We start from the raw sequence: 23482 nt of genomic DNA, 5'->3' as shown, positions 1-23482 counted from the left end.
TCCTATCTGGTTTTGCTTGCAGCGCAAAAATGCTGGACAGCTTTATTTATTTTACACAATTTAAAATTCATCCAGGACACGCCCCTCCCAAATCCTGATCTATCTGCACATTTTAACTCCTACCCCTCCTGCAGTATGACATGGTTTTATCAAGGTGGAAATGGGCTCTTTCATGCCTTGCTCCCATCATTTATGTTCAATTATAGCAGACCATATATATTCAGTATGACCACTACATATGAATAAAAGATAATACATAATTACCTTTGTCTCTCTTAGAATTTAGAAGAGCAACAAATAAGTCGCAATAATGCTAAACAAATGTAATACTGTAGTAGACATGAAGGGACATAAGGGGACTAGCAGTGCTGGCTGATGAGAGTATTCGTCCATCTTCATGTATATAATTGTGGTAAACACTGTTTTTCTGTCATAATTTGTAGTGGCACTTACACCCATCTCATGCTGGGTGTGAATAGTCCACCAGAAACAACTGGCCCTTCTCCATATGCACAGCACAAACTAGCACCGAAGTCTACACACCCACACAACAGTGAGACAGAACTTTTTCGTGCATTCGCACTCTGGCCACCTAGTTACCACCCAGAAATGTCTATTTTGCAGATAGTGAAATCCAGCCTCCTTCTGTGAGCATATACAGTACATGGCGTGGTGCTCTGTGCGGCGTATGCATCATATATCATGCGGCATGCGCAGTCAGCTACTGTCCACAAAATGCATCTACTTCTGATCTTGCATGTGACTCGGGGTAAGGCCCAAAATCTCTTTGCATGTAGGACTCGAGAGTCCTTCTGCGCATGCTCAGTGTGACACAGCAGCCCTGAGGGTGCTGATAGGGATATGATTGGATCCCTCTCATGGGGAAACAAGAAGAGAAGCCCATAGGCTTCTATTGGGTAAAGCTACATAAAGATGGCATTACCCACCGGGTCCAAGCTCCAGAATGTATTACATTCTGGAGCTTGATAAAAAAACGGAAATGCTGCCAAATTCCTAAAACATCAGTTTTCAGATTTTTGGATGCATTTTCTTTCTAGTACATCCAGTCCTACGTATGATACCTTGTAATATGCCACCTTGTGGTAAAGGACAATAATGTTTGCAGTATAACACATGCATCTCAACTGTATCACAATTCCACAATGTTTGGGTACACTCAGAGAGAAAATTACACTTTTGTTTTAAGTACTGTAGCATGAACGTATAATATCCCTATATTTCCTCTAAACATTGTACTAGTAATCAATTCAACAGTCATAAGCACGTATAACACACACACACTAAAATCACCTTTGCACTACAAAACAGGGCATGTTTGACACTGAACAATTTAGTTATTATGTGAAATTATGTTTTGCTTTAAAGCTCAGAGCAATTCTGCATTATATAATGGACAGTAATAGTCGCTTATATGGTTTCATGGGTAGTGTTCCGTGTTATTATCCCACTTTATATGCAATTCCTGCCACTAGTGCCGTATAGCTTAAAATACCCATTAAAGCATAAAACTTCCTAATTTATAGGAAAATACCTGAAAAACCATACAACAAACGATAACCCAAAAGTGTTTTCTAGAAGATGAACTTCCAGCACTTGAGCTAAAGTATAATCAAGAAGTATTGCTGAAAATAAATACACCCATGTACCAGATATTGCTTAGGTACTTCTCTTCACATGAGGTACAGTACTCCCCTGTGTTCACTTACATCTAAATGTTGCATCAGCATATACTGTACCAATTTTCTAATCTACTGATGAAGACTATAGTGTTAATATTCAATAATAGTAGCAAACATCATGGCCACAGTCTGATGCATTTAGCTCCATCTGGCTCCTTAAGTTAGTGTCATTACTATTAACAGTAGATTAACCATAATAATCAAAGGTTTAATATTTTAATGTCCGACAATACTTTTTTTATTCCAATACCAACAAAGGAGACTTATCCAAACTTTGGGGTGTTATTATTAAGACGCCCTCAGCAATAATCTCAGCAAAGAAAAAATGTGGTTTGTTTTACAGTAATTTACAAAATAAATAAATAAAAAAGTGGACTCTTACTGGCCGACAGCAGTAATGTATACCATTAACTAACTATGGTTAACAACCACTGATGGTTTCCTACTGGTGTTCAATGGTTTTGCCAGAGATCAAGTGGCTAGCCACCAGTGCAATGGCTTAAACTGGCTCCACAGTGGAGCGACAGGCATTTGTATCGACATCGGAATGAATGCCCTTGAGCCCAGATTCTGTGGACACATTATAACAAGCTTTATGAAGGACAGAATGAAACAAGGTCACTAGTCATACTGCTAGGTTTGATGTGAGCACATCAAATCTGGCGGCTGTCACTAGAGACCGTGGGATGGTGCAATCACCTGTACACACAGTAAATCGGACCAACATCGCTCCAGTGTGCAGCTTCAGATGCGATGTTTTTCCTCCCATCGATGCAGAAAAAATAAATCTTATCCCTGCTCCAAATACTAAGGACCACCCCCTTTCCTGATTAGCCTACCATGTGCTATTCCCCACAGCACGAAGTCCATTCATTGTGTAAACCATCGATGAGCCCATGACAATGGTATCATGCCACTGACGTTAAGCACCCATGGCACCATCGATAATCACCATCAGTTGTTACCCACCAATGGCCATCCCTAGCTAAGAATAATCTTACTGCTTGCCATGTCAGTTGCACTATGTATAGGAGGAGCTTCTTGTTATACCTGTGACTCTCTTTAAGGAACAGCTGATAATAATGATAACAGTCAGAGTTTGTAGTCACCCCAAGATATGCCATAAGGCGCACTGACACCACTGCAGATGTCCCTGAGAACAGTGCACACAGAGTTAGGCCAGTCTATATATTCCTTAACCTATTGGGGGTGAAGGTTCAGTTCACTGTTCTCTAAAAGTAAAATGCCCTTGTCCTTGAAGCATCTGCAGCAGATCTGCCGTCTGCTCTGTGGGTCCCCTCAGGGGAAACACAGAATCACAGCTCATTTTCTTTTCTCCATAAATTAAGTAGCACTGGATGTGAAAACGGGGTTTGTAGATTTGTGTGAGACCAGTAAGATAATTTACAAGTAGCACAGAATCCTTTCCGGTTTTTGTTTTTATTATTTCTTGAAATGACTTTAAAAAAATACTTAGAGGCAGTTTAGAGAACGTTTCTTAGTTACATCAGCATGTGTTATAATAATCATGTAAAATAGTATTCTAACCGTTTAATGCCAACTTTATTGTTACTATAACCGTGTCACACAGGGTACCATCACATAGGGCACTTGCATCGTTTGTAAAATCCAGGGTTAAGAGATCAAACAAAACAGCCTCTGTTCTAGACACTTTTTACACTTAAAACACACACACACACACACACACACACACACACACACAGAGTAATCCGTCACTAGATGATGTACTTGGCCAGATGTACCTTACACCATGATCAGACTTTTAGCCTATAAGACAAAATGTGTCAGAAGCATCCTGTTCATGTGTATGGTGAGGATGTGAGTGAGCCAGCACACAGACTGTCATACTCATATCTTTCCATTAGATAGAGTTCTGCTAGCAGTGTCATTTGTCAGCCAAATTGATGATTTTAACATGCAATGTAAGAAACAATCACTAGAAGGAAAAGGTGTGCAGGTTGTTCTACAAAATGAGTGGATGTGGGAATTGTATCTGCAAAAAAACAACAACACATTTTAAAGCAGGAATTTGTAATTTGATTGAAAAAGACCTTTACACCAGACACCTGTTCGAGACATTTCAACTCAGTGCGCACAAAGGCAGTATGTGCTATAATTCAGCTAATACTACCTGCTAAAACATCCAATGCCATTTTGGACAATCTGGATGATTACTAACATGCAAGGATAGCAATCTGGCTGCTTATTTTTGTAAGCATTATATTTAAAATCAATATTTTGTATTATGTTTTTACTATGTTATTATTTTAGAATCACTGTGTGGTCAGTGCCACGAAGCAACTAGACGACTCTTGCACAGCTAGTAGGTAACACAAGGGGTTGTCTCTTCCTCCATTCTTTTCATTCAATTGTCTCAGGCAACCTGGGCTATATATACCTATCACAATCTGCCAATTAATAATAACACTGCAGCTACCTATTGTTCCCAGCATGGTAAAAGGTGACCACTGGCTGCTGAGCCTGACAGAGTCTCATCACATTTTCTTAATATAGAACCCACAATTATGGAATGCATTTAACAATCAAAAACTAAAGACCTAAAATCTGTACATCAATATTCCAATAGGTAGCTATTAATACAAATTGTAACACCTATAGATGACATATATATCACCTGCAGTGTGACCAATTGTATATAGATTCTATAGTGTATAAGCACACAATCAGAAATGAGGGGCACCTATAAATGCCACCTGGCAGTGCTGGCATGAGTTGCTAGCTTATGGTTATCGCACATAAGCGTGGCACAAGTCATCAATAGCTCATGTTAATATTTACCATAGCTGGCACAGTCACTAGTGTGGTCTATACATCCATGTACAGGAGGAAGAAAACATTGTGCTCGGGCTGGTGCTGCCCTATACAGATGTGCAGTAATACTACAATGTATACAGGTGATCACTCTGACATCCACACAGCAGGAAGACATTCAACTGGTATCCCAGTAATAGCTGGGAGGGAAGTTCCAGTGTACTCACCGAGAAGCCTGCCCAGAAGGGGCATGAGTGTCTGACCCTGGCAGAGGTGGTGAGAGCCAGGGCGGCGAAGCTGACAGCCACGATCAGACATCCGAGCACCATCTGGGAGACTCCGAGGGACAGCATGATCCGGGAGCGGGTGCGGTACTCCCGGAGGCGGGACAGGCTGCGGGATATAGCGGCAGGGCTCAGGGAGCGGGTGCCGGAGAAGGCACTTAGGGGCATCATGGGCAGAAGTGGGCAGGGGGCCTTCCACAGGTAGCGACTAGTCTAGGAGCAACCACGGAAGGACCAGGCAATAAAGTACCAAGCTGCAGCTCTGACATCCGAGGGTGAGCCTCCAGTGCAACAACTGTGATCAGTGCCAGAACCCTCACCAGTGCGGGCAGCGGGCAGTCAGAGTCCTGCCGTTCGGAATCGGAGTGCAGACTGGCACAGGCCAAAAGTATCACAGCCGGGGGGTCACATATAGGAGCAGGTGCGCGGAGCTCCCAGGTGTTGGTACAGCAGCAGCACTCAGCGTCAGGGCACCCAGCCTCCCTGCACTCTCACTGCCCGGAGCTCGGAGAGCGGGGACCATTCAGCAGTGTGACCGGCGGCGCGCAGGAGAGATCAGGCGAGCACAGGTCCATGTGTCCGGGGTGCCCATACGGTGATCGCGTCCATAGATAAGACAGGTGTGATGTTACTGCATGTGCATCCTCCTTCCCCGCACACACACAGGGACGCAGCTGCTCTCAGATCCCCATCTATTCCTCCGCTGCACGTCAGCCTCACCACCTACTACTGTATATAATGTAACTCAAGGGCAAGTTGTGCATCCAGTTCCCCGATGTGCCATACGGCTGCCCGGGATCAGTGTCAGCACACAGCCGCGGCTCAGAGTGCGATGAAGTCACTTCTAGATAAACACGAGGCGGACGGAGGGACAGAGGGGAGAGAGGACAGGGAGCTGGGGAGTTGGAGCCGGGGGGATAGTGATCTGCGCTGTCTCAGCTGTGATCTGCAGGCGGCGGCAGCGGCTGCTGGAGGAGGTGATTTAAAGTCCCGTGTATCAGAGCTTTCCCTGGTGATAGCCAACGCGGGCTGCTCTGCAAATGGATGCAACTCCTCCAGTGTAGTGTCAGGAGGGGAGGGGGCCAGGACAATAACCCCTTCTCATCTGTGCTCTATACCGGCTGCTTCACTGCTACTAGCCCATGTCACTGCAGCGTGCACCTACAGCCCACATTACCTCCCACGTCACTTACCTCTTGTATTGCTCATTACATCATTCCCTATGTCATTTACCTACTACTTACTACATCATCCACCATGTCACTTAACTACTATTCACTACATCATCCACCAGGTCACTTACCTACTATTCACTACATCATCCACCATGTCTCTTACTTACTACTCACTACATCATCCACCATGTCACTTACTATTCACTACATCATCCACCATGTCACTTATCTACTATTCACTACATCATCCACCATGTCTCTTACTTACTACTCACTACATCATCCACCATGTCACTTATCTACTATTCACTACATCATCCACCATGTCACTTACCTACTATTCACTACATCATCAACCATGTCACTTACCTACTATTCACTACATCATCAACCATGTCACTTACCTACTATTCACTACATCATCCACCAGGTCACTTACCTACTATTCACTACATCATCCACCATGTCTCTTACTTACTACTCACTACATCATCCACCATGTCACTTACTATTCACTACATCATCCACCATGTCACTTATCTACTATTCACTACATCATCCACCATGTCACTTATCTACTATTCACTACATCATCCACCATGTCACTTATCTACTATTCACTACATCATCCACCATGTCACTTATCTACTATTCACTACATCATCCACCATGTCTCTTACTTACTACTCACTACATCATCCACCATGTCACTTATCTACTATTCACTACATCATCCACCATGTCACTTATCTACTATTCACTACATCATCCACCATGTCTCTTACTTACTACATCATCGACCATGTCACTTATCTACTATTCACTACATCATCCACCATGTCACTTACCTACTATTCACTACATCATCAACCATGTCACTTACCTACTATTCACTACATCATCCACCATGTCACTTACCTACTATTCACTACATCATCCACCATGTCACTTACCTACTATTCACTACATCATCCACCATGCCACTTACCTACTATTCATTACATCATCCACCATGTCACTTACCTACTATTCACTACATCATCCCCACTGAGGCATATTCACTTAGCTGCTGGGTTTACACCGCAGCTAAGTGATTGTTCCAAGTAAACTGCAGAATCAATGGGTTTCCCCATGTGTTAAAATGTGTTCTTCATTTTGATGCAGCTTTTTCATCACAGTCCCCCCCCCCCAAAAAAAAAATCCTGTCCTTGGTAATTAGTGAGTGGGATTCCCACACATAATTAAATTGGGCAGCACTGACAATTGGATGCTGTTAAACTACTCATAACATCATCCCTCATGTCACTTACTACTCACACCATCACCCACATCACTTACCTACTACTCACTACATCATCCCTAGTGTCATTTACCTAGTGCTGCCCTAATCTATCTCCCGCATCACCTACCAACTGTACCACTGGCCTAATTTGTCTCCCATATCATGTAGCTACTGCTGGCCTTATCTATCTCCCATATCACCTACCCACTACTGCCCTAATCTGTCTCCCATATCACCTACCTACTGCTTGCCTTATCTATCTCCCATATCACCTACCTACTACTGCCCTAATCTGTCTCCCAAATCACCTACCTACTACTGCCCTAATCTATCTCCCATATCACCTACCTACTACTGCCCTAATCTGTCTCCCAAATCACCTACCTACTACTGCCCTAATCTGTCTCCCATATCACCTACCTACTGCTTGCCTTATCTATCTCCCATATCACCTACCTACTACTGCCCTAATCTGTCTCCCAAATCACCTACCTACTACTGCCCTAATCTGTCTCCCATATCACCTACCTACTACTGCCCTAATCTGTCTCCCAAATCACCTACCTACTACTGCCCTAATCTGTCTCCCATATCACCTACCTACTGCTTGCCTTATCTATCTCCCATATCACCTACCTACTACTGCCCTAATCTGTCTCCCAAATCACCTACCTACTACTGCCCTAATCTGTCTCCCATATCACCTACCTACTGCTTGCCTTATCTATCTCCCATATCACCTACCTACTACTGCCCTAATCTGTCTCCCAAATCACCTACCTACTACTGCCCTAATCTGTCTCCCAAATCACCTACCTACTGCTTGCCTTATCTATCTCCCATATCACCTACCTACTACTGCCCTAATCTGTCTCCCAAATCACCTACTGCTGGCCTTATCTACAGTATCTCCCATATCACCTACCTACTGCTGACCTAATCTAACCTCCATGTCACTTACCTACTGATGGCTTTATTTCTCTCCTATATCATATACCTACTGCTGTCCTTTTTTATCTCACAAATTACCTACCTACTGCTGGCCTTATCCATCTCCCATGTCACCTACCTACTGTTGCCCTAATATATCTTCCATATTATATGCCTACTGCTGGACTAATCTACATCCCATATCATCTTCCTTCTGGTGGCCTAATCTATCTCTCACCTCACCATTAGCCACTCTCGGTAAATCCTCTCTGCAAGCAGTATGCACGGTCCTAGCATCACTGCTTATTGCTGCTGACTCCTCCTTCGCCATTAACCCCTAAATGTTCCCACATGTTTCTCTGCAGCTTCATCTCTGCTTCTCTGTCTGCATAGTATTCATATTATTCTGTAGCAGTTATACATTCAGTGTCTCCATTATGCCACAAACGGGTCTGGGACTCAGGGTCGACAACAAAAAGGTCGACACACCTTAGGTCGACGCCAATTGGTCTACACACCTTAGGTCGGCGTGGACAAATGGTCGACAGGAACAAGGTCGACATGAAAAAAGGTCGACATGAGTTTTTTATGTTTTTTTGGTGTCATTTTCTTCGTAGAGTGACCGGGAACCCCAATTAGTGCACCGCTTCGCTCGCCATGCTTCGGGAATGGTGCCTTCGCTCCGCTACCGCTTCGCTCGGCACAGATTACCGTTCCAATCGTAGTCCACGTGGATCGTTAAGTATGAAAAGGTTCAAAAAAAGAAAAAATTTGCGAAAAACTCATGTCGACCTTTTTCCATGTCGACCTTGTTCATGTCGACCTTTTGTCCATGTCGACCTTTTGTCCATGTCGACCTAAGGTGTGTCGACCAATTGGCATCGACCTAAGGTGTGTCGACCTTTTTGTTGTCGACCTGGAGTCCCGATACCCAGTGGTTAAAGTGGGCCGGAACGGGGCGGAACTGCGTTCCGTCACCTCTAATTGCAGGCGGAACCAGTTCCGCCTCCGCCCGGCCACAGCATCATGTCCCTGTTCCATTGTAAAGGTGGCAGCGGCCGCCAGCCAATCATGGCTTGCGGACCGGCTGCAGCACCAATCAGAAGAAGGGAAGGTTTTTTTAAAATCTGCCGTGAGCCAATCACGGCTCGCAGACCGCCAGCCAATGAGAAGCTGCCAAGTGGCAGCTTCTCATTAGCTGGCGGTCCAGGAGCCGTGAATGGCGCACAGTCGGCGCCAGATTCAAAGTGCCCTCTCCCAGGGCCGGCGCCACCACTAGGCAGCTGCCTATGAGCGCTAACAATTAAAGGGCGGAACAGAGTGGAACAGCATGAGGGATGTGAAGCACCCACTCCATGCTCACTCGTTGGCCGCTGCTGGATTTGCCTGGGGCTGGAGCTGCATGTTCGTTGCCTGTCCCCACCTACCCTCCTCCATTGCTCACTTCCGCTCTCCCTGTCACCCCCGGCAGAATGTGTTTAGTGTTCTGCCATACAGGAAGTGGAATCGGGCGCGCGCCGCTGCGTGCAGGGTGAGGGGAGAAAGTATCACTGATCAGTGATCATGATCACCGGCTGCAACTACATGTGGGGGCGGAACGCGCTGCCGCGAGTGCTGACAGAGTGAGGTAGGCTCTAGCAGTGTACACTGCTGCCTGTCACTTCTCTTTCATCTCAACGCTCAGGTCAATAGAAAAAATTATGGTGGAGCCGATGGAAGGATCTTTATTCAGGATCTGCAGCGTCCTGTGTACTGCGTCCTGTGTGCTGCCTGAGCTCCTCCTCTGCTGGGTGCAGCTCATTCACAATCTGAGGGGAGCAATGCTGATCTACCAGGCTCTAATGTACATGTGCATGTAACCAGGTCCCCTCCCACCAAGGCCCCAGTGTGTCACTAGTCACCCATCTCTCAGTATGTGTCCCCATATCCCTTACCTGACCCCACTATGTGCATTCCCATATCCCCCCCCCAGTATGTGTGTCCCCATGTCCCTCACCATCCCCCCAGTATGTATGGCCCTCACCCCCCAGTATGTGTCCCCCCATGTCCCTCACCGGCCCCCCAGTATGTGTCCCCCCATGTCCCTCACCCCCCCAGTATGTGTCCCCCCCATGTCCCTCACCCCCCCAGTATGTGTCCCCCAATGTCCCTCACCGGCCCCCCAGTATGTTCTACCATGTCCCTCACCGGCCCCCCAGTATGTGTCCCCCCATGCCCTCACCATCCCCCCAGTATGTATATATGTATATATCTAGCTGGAAAACCCCCTCATAAATCCTGCGTTTGCCCTTGGAGGGGGCTCTACCTGCCGTACTGTGTAAAATGGGTCTCTGTCTGCCGTACTGTGTAAAATGGGGCTCTGTCTGCCGTACTGTGTAAAATGGGGCTCTGTCTGCCGTACTGTGTAAAATGGGGCTCTGTCTGCCGTACTGTGTAAAATGGGGCTCTGTCTGCCGTACTGTGTAAAATGGGGCTCTGTCTGCCGTACTGTGTAAAAGGGGGCTCTGTCTGCCGTACTGTGTAAAAGGGGGCTCTGTCTGCCGTACTGTGTAAAAGGGGGCTCTGTCTGCCGTACTGTGTAAAAGGGGGCTCTGTCTGCCGTACTGTGTAAAAGGGGGCTCTGTCTGCCGTACTGTGTAAAAGGGGGCTCTGTCTGCCGTACTGTGTAAAAGGGGGACTCTGCTATTGTGGACATTGTGTGTGTAAAGGGCACTAGTATGTGGGGCGGGAAATGTGAAGCATTATTTTGAATTGGTGGTACTTTGTGTGGCCACACCCCTTCCTTGTGAGGCCACACCCCTTCTACGGTGTTGCGGGCGAGGTGAGTTCCCCCACCTCTCCAGGACCACTTTAAGCCCTGCCGATACCCCACACACACGATACAGTCACACAACAGCATCCTTGCTTTGTACCCTGTGACACATATCTGCAATTTACTACTTATTACAACCCCAATATGTCTCACCTCATCATAACAGTCATACACAAACCCATTACTGCTCAGTAATACCACTTTCAGACAGAAATGTCTGAAAGTGCCGGCTTTTACCAGGCATTTCAATGCCGGGTCGTTTTACCGGCCCCCCGGCATGGCCCCCTTTTCACACAGAGAAGCAAATTACTGGGTCCAGAGTTTGTACCCGGTAATTTGCGGATCAACACAGGTATTTCGTCTGTGTGAAGGGGTCAATCCAGGTTGAAATTCTCGGGTCTCTGACTCTGGTAAATTCCAGGATCGAAGTCACAGGAATTTCAACCCGGGTTGACCCTGTCACACAGAAAAAGGAACCATGTTTTTCGTGAAATTACCAGGTAGAACTGCTTCAACCGGTAATTTCAGTTTCCGTGTGAAAGGAGTATAACTCACCTCTATTCTACCACTCTCTTGGGGGTCTATTCATGTAGCAGAGAAAAGCCCTGTTTTGCGAAAAACAGGGCTTTTCTCTGCTTTCTGCTATTCACAGACGGTGTTTCTGTGGAGAAGTTCCTGACTTCACTAGCGGCACCCCAACTCCATGCTTGAATCGCATCGCCAGACTTTAGAATGGTGAGTGCAATTCGTGAAGGAATGGAAAGCTCAGCTTTCTTTATAAATAGACCCCCTTGATCTCATTATACTGCTCTCAGTTTCCTGCTCCCACTCACTATCCTAATCTCACTCAGGGCGGGATGTACTAAAGGGAAAATGCAGTAAAACCCCCGTTTTCTGAGTTTTTACCTAATTTTCACATGACCAACATCGGCATCCCAACACTGGTGATTCCGACACTGTACCAGGTAAGTAGCCTACCCCTCCGCCATCCCCACCCCTAACCAGAACCCTCTGGGGGAGGAGGCTATGGCTAACCCTTTGGGAGTGGCAGCTATGGTTAATCATCCCCCTAGTGCTTAACCCTTACCCCCACTAGAGCCTTACCCTAAACCACCCTCCCAGACTAACCCGAGCTCGTACCCTGATACTCATCTTTGGGATGTCGGCTGCCGGTGTTTTCCGGCACCTTTCTCCTGAGTGGTGTCGGGATTCCATCATCAGTCACATGACCGCTGGCATCCCGATGGCCGGGTATGCTGAACACATCCCATACATAGACCCCCTTAGGCTCTTGCACATGTTGTACTACCAGTGCATGACAGATCCGCTTTATGTAAAATGCACTTCTGTGAACAAATGACATTATCCAGAGAGCATAATATAAAATATTATTTGGCTAGTGCTTACTTCATACGAGGCTGGATACGTTAGCAAGATTCTCTCTCTCTCCATATAAATAACATTTAACAATATGCATATTAGTTTTTTGGCTACACTTACAAATATCCCTAAATATAAAGACAGTGGGGGTAATTCTGAGTTGATCGCAGCAGGAACTTTGTTAGCAGTTGGGCAAAACCATGTGCACTGCAGGGGGGGCAGATATAACATGTGCAGAGAAAGATATATTTGGGTGTGGTGAGTTCAATCTGCAATCTAAACTGCAGTGTAAAAATAAAGCAGCCAATATTTACCATGCACAGAAACAAAATAACCCACCCAAATCTAACTCTTTCTGCACATGTTATATCTGCCCCCCCTGGCAGTGCACATGGTTTTGCCCAACTGCTAAAAAAAATTCCTGCTGCGATCAACTTGGAATTACCCCCAGTGTTACGTTCACTGTACTTGGTACTCCAGAGACAGGGTGGATGAGCCCCAAGTACAGGAACGTGATGCTGCAAAAGATACGGAGCTCAGCAACATAGTCGGCTTACGCCTGCGAGACTATGGTTTCTTGGGCCCACGGCAGCCACGTTTGAAGGGCGGATTATGTCTGCCCAACTCCGATGCCCCCCGGTCTTAGTTGGAGACAAGGCGTAAACTGAGACGGGGCAATAACAAGGGGAACCTCTAACTAAAGACAGAAATACAGAGTTAGGGGCGCTACAGAACTAAATGAAAATATGTGCGGCTCAACCGCCAAGACAAAAACCACAACAAAGGCAAATGCTATCCACTCGCCGACACAACACCGCTGTGTCCAGGCGAGGACAGCATACGCAGAACCCTCTGCAGAAAATCCAAAACAAATATAACAAGAAGCTACGGCCTAGGCCGAGGGATGCGGCAGAACCGCTGCTCACGAAACCGGTACGAATACTGGCAGACGGACGGGAACCCCAAAGCTGCAGACACAGGCTCACAGGAACAGAAGGCTAGCAGGATTCTGACAACAGACCACTGGACACCAGGACACAGGATTACTGGATCAAGGATAGGCAAACTACAGGATTCCAGGACAGGAACGCTCCAGGGCAGGAAGCAGTTCACCAGAAGCTGACAGGTTCTCACTGAAGGTAGGAATGCAGGTGGACTGTAGTAAACTCCAGATTCTGCCAGAACTGATTATGCAGGATTCCACTATAAAACAGGGCCTGGACACCGGTACAATATAGGACGTGAAACAAGCAAGGAACATTCAGGTATCTTTTACAAATGTCTGTCACCAGCTCAGAACTGCAGAGTTAGCTAGGTAATAAGGGAACACGCCCCAATCAGGATGGCTGGAAGCCAGGCACAAGGTAATTGCACAAACACCTGCAGGTGAGAATTAACCCATAGAAAACAGGCTGCAATTACACAGACTCACCACCGGCGGCCAATAAGAGTCTTCTAAACAGGTACAGGGGAATCCTGGCATGTAAAACAGAACTATAATATAAAATACATGAACAGAAAGTAACAGGAATGAACCACTGCTTGTGGTTCATAACAGACAGTATGGGTTCTCTGAATATCATGTTCATCCTTCCTGTTTATGTATAGAATGCTGGAGGATATTTAATTAATTTCTGCTACCCTTCAGTGCCACTGCCTTCTGTTGTATACAGACTTGTTCCTTCTTTAAAAAAAACTCTTATTCCTTTTGTTTATAAGATATAAACTGTGTTGGCTTGCTTTATTCAACCATATTTCTCCTGATAGCAATAATTGCAATAGACTTAGCTCTTTATCATCGCAAATGCTTTGTATCCTGTACAGGTTGTGACCCTTTTGCAACCTTTGTAAGGATATAAATGTATATTTTTCTTCATCTTACATCATACTTTAATTAAACTACCTGCCTCATGGATTTTGCATAAAGTAATTCATTACATGGACCTGTCTTTGTCTAAATGATGGAAACAGGATGGAATAAAGCTGGCATATCAAATGGCGGATACAGGAACACAGGCCATTATCTTATGAGCAAGGTCACTGAGCAATTGAATGAAACACATCTCTATTTCATTCCTACCTTCAAATGACATCTCTGACTGCTAATATCACACTAGGCTTTATGATTAGAGTGCGTGTAAATTATTTGGCACATTTCCAATCAGATGTTAATATTATGTTTAAACAACTTGCATGAGCAGATATGGGGGTTATTCTCAGTTGATCGCTCGCTAGCAGTTTTTAGCAGCCGTGCAAACGCTATGCCGCCGCCCACTGAGAGTGTATTTTAGCTTAGCAGAAGTGCGAACGAATGTATCGCAGAGCGCATGCAAATTTTTTTGTGTAGTTTCAGAGTAGCTCAAAACCTACTCAGCGCTTGCGATCACTTCAGCCTATTCAGTTCCGGATTTGATGTCACACACCTGCCCAGCGTTCACCCAGCCATGCCTGCATTTTCCCAAACATTCCCTTAAAACGGTCAGTTGACATCCAGAAAAGCCCACTTCATGTCAATCACTCTGCGGCAAGCAGTGTGACTGAAATGCATCGCTAGACCCTGTGCAAAACTACATCGTTCATTGTGCCCGTACATCGCGCGTGCACATTGTGCCACATACGCATGCGCAGAACTGCCGTATTTTAGCCTGATCGCTGCACTGCGAACAAATGCAGCTAGCGATCAACTCAGAATGACCCTCATGGTCTTGTAAACATTTACATGTCTTCTGATAAGAGTTTGATGAAGCGTAAAATAATGTCTATATGATATAATGATCCTTACTAATTTATTTATGGATAATGTAATTCCATATTAAATGATGCACTGTATTTTAAAGGATAATTCACCCAAAACGTAAAATTCAGTTTTGGGTTTATTATCATATATCGGGATCTGGGTTACCATACGTGAGATTAGGATGCCGCCAGTTGGACGCTGGTCAGTAGACCAGCGCTGGAACTCCAACACAGATCAAAGTGCAGGAATCCTGATCATAAGTATGCCAGGCCAGGATAGGGTCAGGCTTCAGGGGTGGAGGTTAGGTTTAGGCTGTTGGGGAGGGGGGGGGGAGTTAAGGGTTAGGATGCTGGGGTGGGGGAATCTTAGGATTAGACACCACCAGGGAGGGACAGGGCTAGGCTGCACAGGGTAAGGGAGGGTGATCAGGGTCAGGTTGCAGGGGGGTAGGGTTAGTATACCTGCTGAACAGGTGTCTGGCACTTGTGCGTCGGGATTCCGCTGTTGGTTTTCTGACCACCATCATCCCAAGCGCCAGGATCCTGATACCGTCCTTCATAAATGAAACCTGGTCCAAAATATTTTGTTATTTGGTTCTTTGTTCTGGTTAATTGACGGGTGCCCTGATATTTTGTTGCCTTTCGCTGACAGCCTAAGAAAAGACGGGGTTTTCAGAAACAAGCAGAATTTAGCAATGTCTGTTGCACCCTCCTCAATACTGCTAACAAGGAGCCTAATTCAAGGTTGATCGCAAAAGCAAAATCTTACTCTAATGGACAAAACCATGGCCCTCATTCCGAGTCGTTCGCTCGCTAGCTGCTTTTAGCAGCATTGCACACGCTAAGCCGCCGCCTACTGGGAGTGAATCTTAGCTTTGCAGAATTGCGAACGAAAGATTCGCAAAATTGCGAATAGAAATTTCTTAGCAGTTTCTGAGTAGCTCGAGACTTACTCTGCCACTGCGATCAGTTCAGTCAGTTTCGTTCCTGGTTTGACGTCACAAACACACCCAGCGTTCACCCAGGCACTCCCCTGTTTCTCCAGCCACTCCCGCGTTTTTCCCAGAAACGGCAGCGTTTTTTCACACACACCCATAAAACGGCCAGTTTCCGCCCAGAAACACCCACTTCCTGTCAATCACACTCCGATCACCAGAACGAAGAAAAATCCTCGTAATGCCGTGAGTAAAATACCTAACTTTTGAGTAAAATAACTAAGCGCATGCGCTCTGCGAACATTGCGCATGCGCAGTAAGCGACTAATCGCAATATAGAGAAAATCGGCAACGAACGAACAACTCGGAATGACTACGCATGTGCACTGCAGGTGGGGAAGATATAACGTGCAGAGAGAGTTAGATTTGGGTGGGGTGTGTTCAAACTGAAATCTAAATTGCAGTGTAGAAATAAAGTTGTCAATACTTACCCTGCACAGAAACAATATAACCCACCCAAATTTAACTCTCTCTGCATGCTGCAGTGCACATGATTTTGCCCATTAGAGGAAGATTTTGCTTTTGCAGTCAACCTTGAATTAGGCCCTAGGTCTTTTATCAGACAGGTGGTGTGTTTTCTACTTACAACATGCTGCCAGCAGCGAGAGTGTGCAGGAGTGAGCAAAGCAGTGAGAGGAACAGTAGCACCCTGTACAAGTAAGTTTCTAAATACAAAAAAATCCCTAAAATAGTAAGTAACTGTCATCTGTTGACAGTAGTGTTCCAGTTAATAACAACCCTCCATAATAGTATCCCTATGCCCCTACATCCGACATTAGTGATCAATATAACCCACAGCAGTGTCCCATATGCACCTACAGTAACACTGTACAGTAGTGGCCCATATGCCCCCACAAGAGCTCACCATATGCCCCCACATTAGTGTTCAACATAAAGCCACATTAGAGCTCGATATGTCCTAAAGTAGTGCCCCATATGTCCCTACAGTAACACTCTGTATGCCCCACAGTAGTGCCCCATATGTCCCTATGGTAACACTCTGTATGTCCCACAATAGTGCCACATATGCTCCCAACCACTTCCATTCCATGATTGTTACCAACTTCGACATCGCCTCTCCTCTTCCCTGGTCACTGATTCCCATGCTCGAGTTCAAGATTTTGCCCGTGCTGCACCCCTTCAGTGGAAAGCGCTCCCTCACTCCATTAGACTCTCCCCGACCTTCCAAAGCTACAAATGGGCACTGAAAACCCACCTATTCATCAAAGCATACCGTTCCGATGCATAAACTAGTCCTGAGGTTACTCCTCCATCCCCCTGCCTCAGCCTTGACCATCTCTGCTTTGCTTACATCCTGCCATCAGGCTACCTCCCGCATACTTGTACATCATGTCATCTGTCTGTAGCCCCTTCCCACTAGATTGTTAGCTACTCAGAGAAGGGCCCTCTTTCCTCTTGTTGTCAAAGCCCTCTTCTTGACACATTTCACTCACAGCTCTCTCCTACTCAGCGACCATCTTTACCCGCATTTTCTCCTGCTGGTAAAGGCTCATCTCTATCTATGGCCACCAGCCCCTAGTAGTATGCTGATTACTTCCTTGCTACTTACATCTAAGCTGTATTATGTATTGAGAATTGTGGTGCTCCTTGTTACCTGTACTCTATTTTTGTTATTTATTTACTGTAATGTTAAGTTCTGTCTCCCTGTACTGTTCTATTGTATGCCCTTTGTACGGTTTAGCGAAATACTTGTGGCGCCTTATAAATAAAATGTAATAATAATAATAATAACAACAACAATTTGCTATTAATAAAGAAAGACTCTTTTTTGGGTGCATTCTTAGTCAACTAGTACCCACTGACTCTGGGTGATAGCATCAGGGTGTTTCCTGCTTACTGCTTATTTTGGTTCTTCCATGATTACTTAGAATTTACTGGCTGGTGCTGAATCGTGCACTTTCTTCTAATTGAACGCAGATGGACTGGCCTGCTCAGAGTCCAGATCTTAACCCCATTGAGAAACTCTTGGATGAATTGGAGTGAAAGGTGCATTCTAGGCTGACTCAACCCTCTTCAATGTCACAGTTGGTCACTGTACTTAAGGCGGAATGGCAAAGCATACCACCTGCTGTTGTCCAGGAACTTGTGAACAGTTTTCCAAGAAGGGTGTCTGCAGTAATCACTGCACATGGTGGACCTACAAAGTACTGACGTCAATAAAATCTCGTTGATTTATTTGCTGTCAGTGTCCAATCACTGCATAATGTGAAAGGTTGAATGTGAGGGACTCAAACCCTGTAATATTAGGTCCCCCGGGTAGTGTCAAAAGTGATTTATGAATTGTAGATCAGTGATATTATACTGCTGTAATGGGGAAAAACCATAAGAAACATCTAATCCTTCTTAGTAATGAGTTCATCGGCCAATTCATTTTCTCAAAAAAATATGGAGGGCTTATTTTATAAATTTCTGATGGATTCACTTCCAAAACATGATAGATAAAAGTTTGTAATTCAATTGGCGATGGACCTCTTTGACATATTCAGTCACATTTTGCAACACTACTCCACCCTTGTCAGCGCCCTTAATAATAATATTGGGGTCCTTTTTCAGGGCCTACAATGCTTGTTTCTCCCAAAGTCTAATTGGAATGGGAGAAATTGTGTTATATATGACAAATTGATTTAAAGCTGTCAAGGGTGGTTTTGTAAAAGCTTTCTATAAAAGGGCTGTTTTCATGAATGGAAAAGAACTCTGATTTCAATTTAAATGTCATGTTTCTATGGATATCCCAAGAATCCGCTAAATTAATAATTGGTATTATTTTCATCATAAAGATCTTCCAACTTAATAATAGTGGGGAGATCTTCACTGTTTAATACAGTAGGAGTCACACCAGAAGCCCCTTTCAAATGTTTTTTCAAATGCAACTGACCATTCATACATTGCTCCCCACATCGGTGTGCTATCTTACAATAATAGGGGCGCATAGTTCCCCTGTCAAGTGCCACACATCTCCTCCTCCATACATGGGGGAGAAGTGGTATCAGCCCACATAACGTGGGCTGATACCACTTTTTCCCTATAATGTCACATAATACATATATCCCCGAGTCCGCCCAAACTTCTGGGTTCCAAGGGAGTGCAAGCCATGTCTCTGGTTTTCCCACCAGGCTCAGAATCCCATACGAGGCAAAATGTAATCTTTTCGACATTGGATCTTGTGTGTTTTGGATTTGATATAAGTCCCTCCCATGATGATGTGGCTGCCATTTCATGCTGGAGATCCAATGGATAGGTTGTAACTAGGCAGGCAGCCCTCTCTTAGTTGTGAATTTGTAAAAAATAAAACTTTAAAAAGTGTTTAACAGCAGTTAAAAAGCATGTAAAAGCCAACAGCTAAAGACCACGCTGTGGACTTAGGGAGGGAGCAATGTGTTCAAGGGGTAGTTGGTACTGACTCTTTGTGTAATAAAAAAAAATATTTCACAATTACATATGAGTATGTAGCATTGGACCTCACAGGCTTGCAAGTTCAATAAGAATTGCATAATATACTGTACACTAGATTAAATGTATTTTAATCTGAAAAATGTTTCCAAAGTTTAATTAGTAAAACACTTAATAAGAATAACATTTGGGACATTTTGGAGCGCAAGTGAGATTGTACCTTTTTCTTTGTCTATATTGGCCCTCATTCTGAGTTGATCGCCCGCTAGCTGCTTTTAGCTAGGCCGCCGCCCTCTGGGAGTGTATTTTAGCTTAGCAGAAGTGCGAACGAAAGATTAGCAGAATTGCTTGAAAATCTTTTCCTGCAGTTTCTGGGTAGCTCCAGACCTACTCCTAGATTGCGATCACTGCAGACTGTTTGGTTCCTGATTTTACGTCACAAACACGCCCTGCGTTCGGCCAGCCACTCCCCCGTTTCCCCAGCCACTCCCGCGTTTTTTAGCACACTCCCGGAAAACGGTCTGTTTCCGCCCAGAAACACCCACTTCCTGTCAATCACACACCAATCAGCAGAGCGACTGAAAAGCGTCGCTCGCCCCTGTGAAACAGGTGTACTCAGTCACAGTAGGTCAGGAACATGTCGATTAGGCAAACATGAGTGGCGGTGAAAGCAGAGCAAAATCGCTCACATTATGGAGAGCTCGCAATCATAGAACGGTAGGGCCGTAGAGGAGCTAACTTGAGAGTGTGCACCTAAACACGGGCCAGAGAAATCAGCACACAAAGTAACAGCGCTGCAGGGGTGCGGGTATATCCCGCAGGGGCAGCCGGGTAGGGACGATCAGTAGATTCTCGTTGTAATGTCGTAGCAGCGGCCCTGGCGACAGATTCCGTGTGGGCTGCCACCCCTCTCCTCGGGCCCCCCCAGCCGGTGATGGTTAGTGGACAGTCTCCCGTGTTCAGTGTAGAAAAGAGGGGGGTGACCAGCGGACATATGTCACCTCAGGCGGCAGCAGCAGTAGGTAGGAGGAGGGGAGGGTAGTGGTCAGCCCTCAAAGCTACACACACCACTCCAGTAGCTAGTCAGTGGAACCCCAATCCATGGCCTCCGGGTCTCAGGGGGCCGTGGGCTTTATTGTGAGCCGTGCAGGGTCCCTAGAGGGGGGAACCCCAGGGTGCTGAGAGGAGGGGAGGGAGGTGCGGAGTGGAGCCGGGATCAAGGTCACTCATAGCCGTGGGGGGCCCCAGGGGGGGAAGGACGCCCAGGCACACCGTGTGGAGAGGCCAAGTAGAGGTGGAGGAGAGCGCAGGTTGAGCAGCCGAGGCAGGGATGCAGGGGGACCAGCGGTGCGCCGCCCGTCCGTGAGAGGCAAGATGGCCGCCAGACAGGGCGACAGAGACCAGGAACTATTAAAGAGACAGAGTGACAGACAGAACACGGCAGCGAGAGAGTGACAGAGAGGGACCAGGGACAGCGAGAGAGAGACCAGGGGCAGCGAGAGAGTGTCAGAGAGAGACCAGGGGCAGCGAGAGAGAGACTAGGGACAGCGAGAGAGACAGATAAAGACCATGGACAGCGAGAGAGAGAGACAGACCATGGATAGAGAGACAGACCATGGACAGCGAGAGAGAGAGACAGACTATGGACAGAGTGAGAGAGAGACAGAGACGAAGGGCAGCAAGAGACAGAACAGGGGCAGAGACAGAGAGGGAGACAGATACAGACCAGGAGCAGTGAGAGAGACAGACCAGGGGCAGAGAGAGCGGGAGAAAGAGACAGATACAGATCAGGGGCAGCGAGAGAGAGAGAGACAGACATGGGTCAGTTAGAGAAAGACAGACCAGGGGCAGCGAGAGAGAGACACAGATAGACCAGGTGCAGTAAGAGAGAGAAAGACAGACCAGGGGCAGAGAGAGAGAGAGAAAGACAGACCAGCAGCAGTGAAAGAGAAAGACAGACCAGGGGCAGCAAGTGTGAGAACCACACCAGGGACAGCGAGAGAATGACAGACCAGGGGCAGCGAGAGAATGACAGACAGAGAGACCAGAGGCAGTGTGAAAATGACAGAGAGACTAGGGGCAGTGAGAGAGATAGACAGAGAGACCAGGGGCAGCGAAAGAGACAGATAGACAAGGGCAGTGACGGAACTAGGGAATGGTGGGCCCAGGAGCAACAATATGCATTGGGCCCCTCTCCCTTATTGAAAATGACAGCATGCACCATAAAAAAAACTGTTAGTGGGTGACTGAAGTAGGTGTGACAGGGAGATAGTGAGTGACAGAGAGGGGTGACAGGGAGATAGTGGGTGACTGAGGCAGGGGTGACAGGGAAATAGTGGGTGACTGAGGCAGGGGTGACAGGGAGATAGTGAGTGACTGGGACAGGGGTGAAAGGGAGATAGTGCGTTGCTGAGGCAGGGGTGACAGGGAGATAGTGGGTTACTGAGGCAGGGGTGACAGGGAGATAGTGGGTGACTGAGGCAGGGGTGACAGGGAGATAGTGGGTGACAGGGACATAGTGTGTGATTGAGGCAGGGGTGACAGGGACATAGTGGGTGACCGAGACAAGGGGTTACAGGTAGAGAGTGGATGACTGTGGCAGGGGTGACAGGTAGAGTTGGTGACTGAGGCAGGTGTGGCAGGTTGAGAGTGGGTGACTGAAGCAGGGCTGACAGGTTGAGAGTGGGTGACTGAAGCAGGGGTGACAGGGAAATAGTGGGTGACTGAGGCAGGGGTGACAGGGAGATAGTGAGTGACTGGGACAGGGGTGAAAGGGAGATAGTGCGTTGCTGAGGCAGGGGTGACAGGGAGATAGTGGGTTACTGAGGCAGGGGTGACAGGGAGATAGTGGGTGACTGAGGCAGGGGTGACAGGGAGATAGTGGGTGACAGGGACATAGTGTGTGATTGAGGCAGGGGTGACAGGGACATAGTGGGTGACCGAGACAAGGGGTTACAGGTAGAGAGTGGATGACTGTGGCAGGGGTGACAGGTAGAGTTGGTGACTGAGGCAGGTGTGGCAGGTTGAGAGTGGGTGACTGAAGCAGGGCTGACAGGTTGAGAGTGGGTGACTGAAGCAGGGGTGACAGGGAGATAGTGGGTGACTGAAGCAGGGGTGACAGGTTGAGAGTGGGTGACTGAGGCAGAGATTACAGAGAGATAGTGGGTGACTGAGGCAGGGGTGACAGGGACATAGTGGGTGACTGAGGCAGGGGTGACAGGTTGAGAGTGGGTGACTGAGGCAGGGGTGACAGGAAGATAGTGGGTGACTGGAGAGGCAGGGGTGACAGGGACATAGTGGGTGACTGAGGCAGGGATGACAGAGAGATAGTGGGTGACTGAGGCAGGGATGACATGTTGATAGTGGGTGACAGGCAGGGGTGACAGGTAGAGAGTGACTGAGGCAGAGGTGACAGAGAGAAAGTGTGCTTGAAGAAATGTGGCGGCCGCAGTGTGCAACCCTGTCCCAGTGCTTTCCCTCCCTGGCTCCCCACTCACCTCACCCTGTGGTCCGGGCTCTCTCTGGGGAAAGTGCAGCAGGGGTGCGAGCACACCTCAGGAGGTGACAGCCGGGATGAGAAGGCAGTGGCAGCACCCTCCACATATGGTACTCTCCATGATGTAACGGTCGGGCTGGCCCTGTATATACACACATATAGTAAAATACACACACATAGCAAAACACACATACACACGTATGACAAAACACACAAACAGCTAAGCACACACAGCAAAACAATGGTACACACACACATATAGCAAAATACGCATACAGCTAAACACACACACTCTGGTACTTACATACTTTACCCCTCCTGGCTGGCTCTCTGGCTCTGGGAAGGCTCTTCACGGCAGCTGCTCAGTCCCCTCACTCCCTCCTCCTTCTCCCAGCATGCAGTGTGGGCCATCAGCAGGAACTGACAGCAACAGCAGTGCGGTGCCGGGTTGAAGGGTGATGTGATCACCCTTCTCCCTCGCTGCCACT

At 46.8% G+C, this 23482-nt stretch overlaps 1 protein-coding gene across 1 annotated transcript in view; it reads right to left on the bottom strand.

Annotated features, from left to right (window-relative positions):
• ENTREP2 (endosomal transmembrane epsin interactor 2) overlaps nucleotides 1-5885 on the bottom strand; it is a 1280798-nt gene extending 1274913 nt beyond the window's left edge. Inside the window, exon 1 of the mRNA XM_063926232.1 lies at nucleotides 4721-5885. Coding sequence (XP_063782302.1) covers nucleotides 4721-4948 — 228 coding nt within the window. The 5' untranslated portion in view covers nucleotides 4949-5885. The remainder of the gene's footprint in view (nucleotides 1-4720) is intronic.
• Between the last annotated feature and the right edge of the window lie 17597 nt (nucleotides 5886-23482).

This window comes from Pseudophryne corroboree, chromosome 6 (assembly GCF_028390025.1).
Source record: "Pseudophryne corroboree isolate aPseCor3 chromosome 6, aPseCor3.hap2, whole genome shotgun sequence".
NCBI classification, from domain to species: domain Eukaryota; kingdom Metazoa; phylum Chordata; class Amphibia; order Anura; family Myobatrachidae; genus Pseudophryne; species Pseudophryne corroboree.
This window is presented reverse-complemented; position numbering and strand designations above follow the sequence as displayed.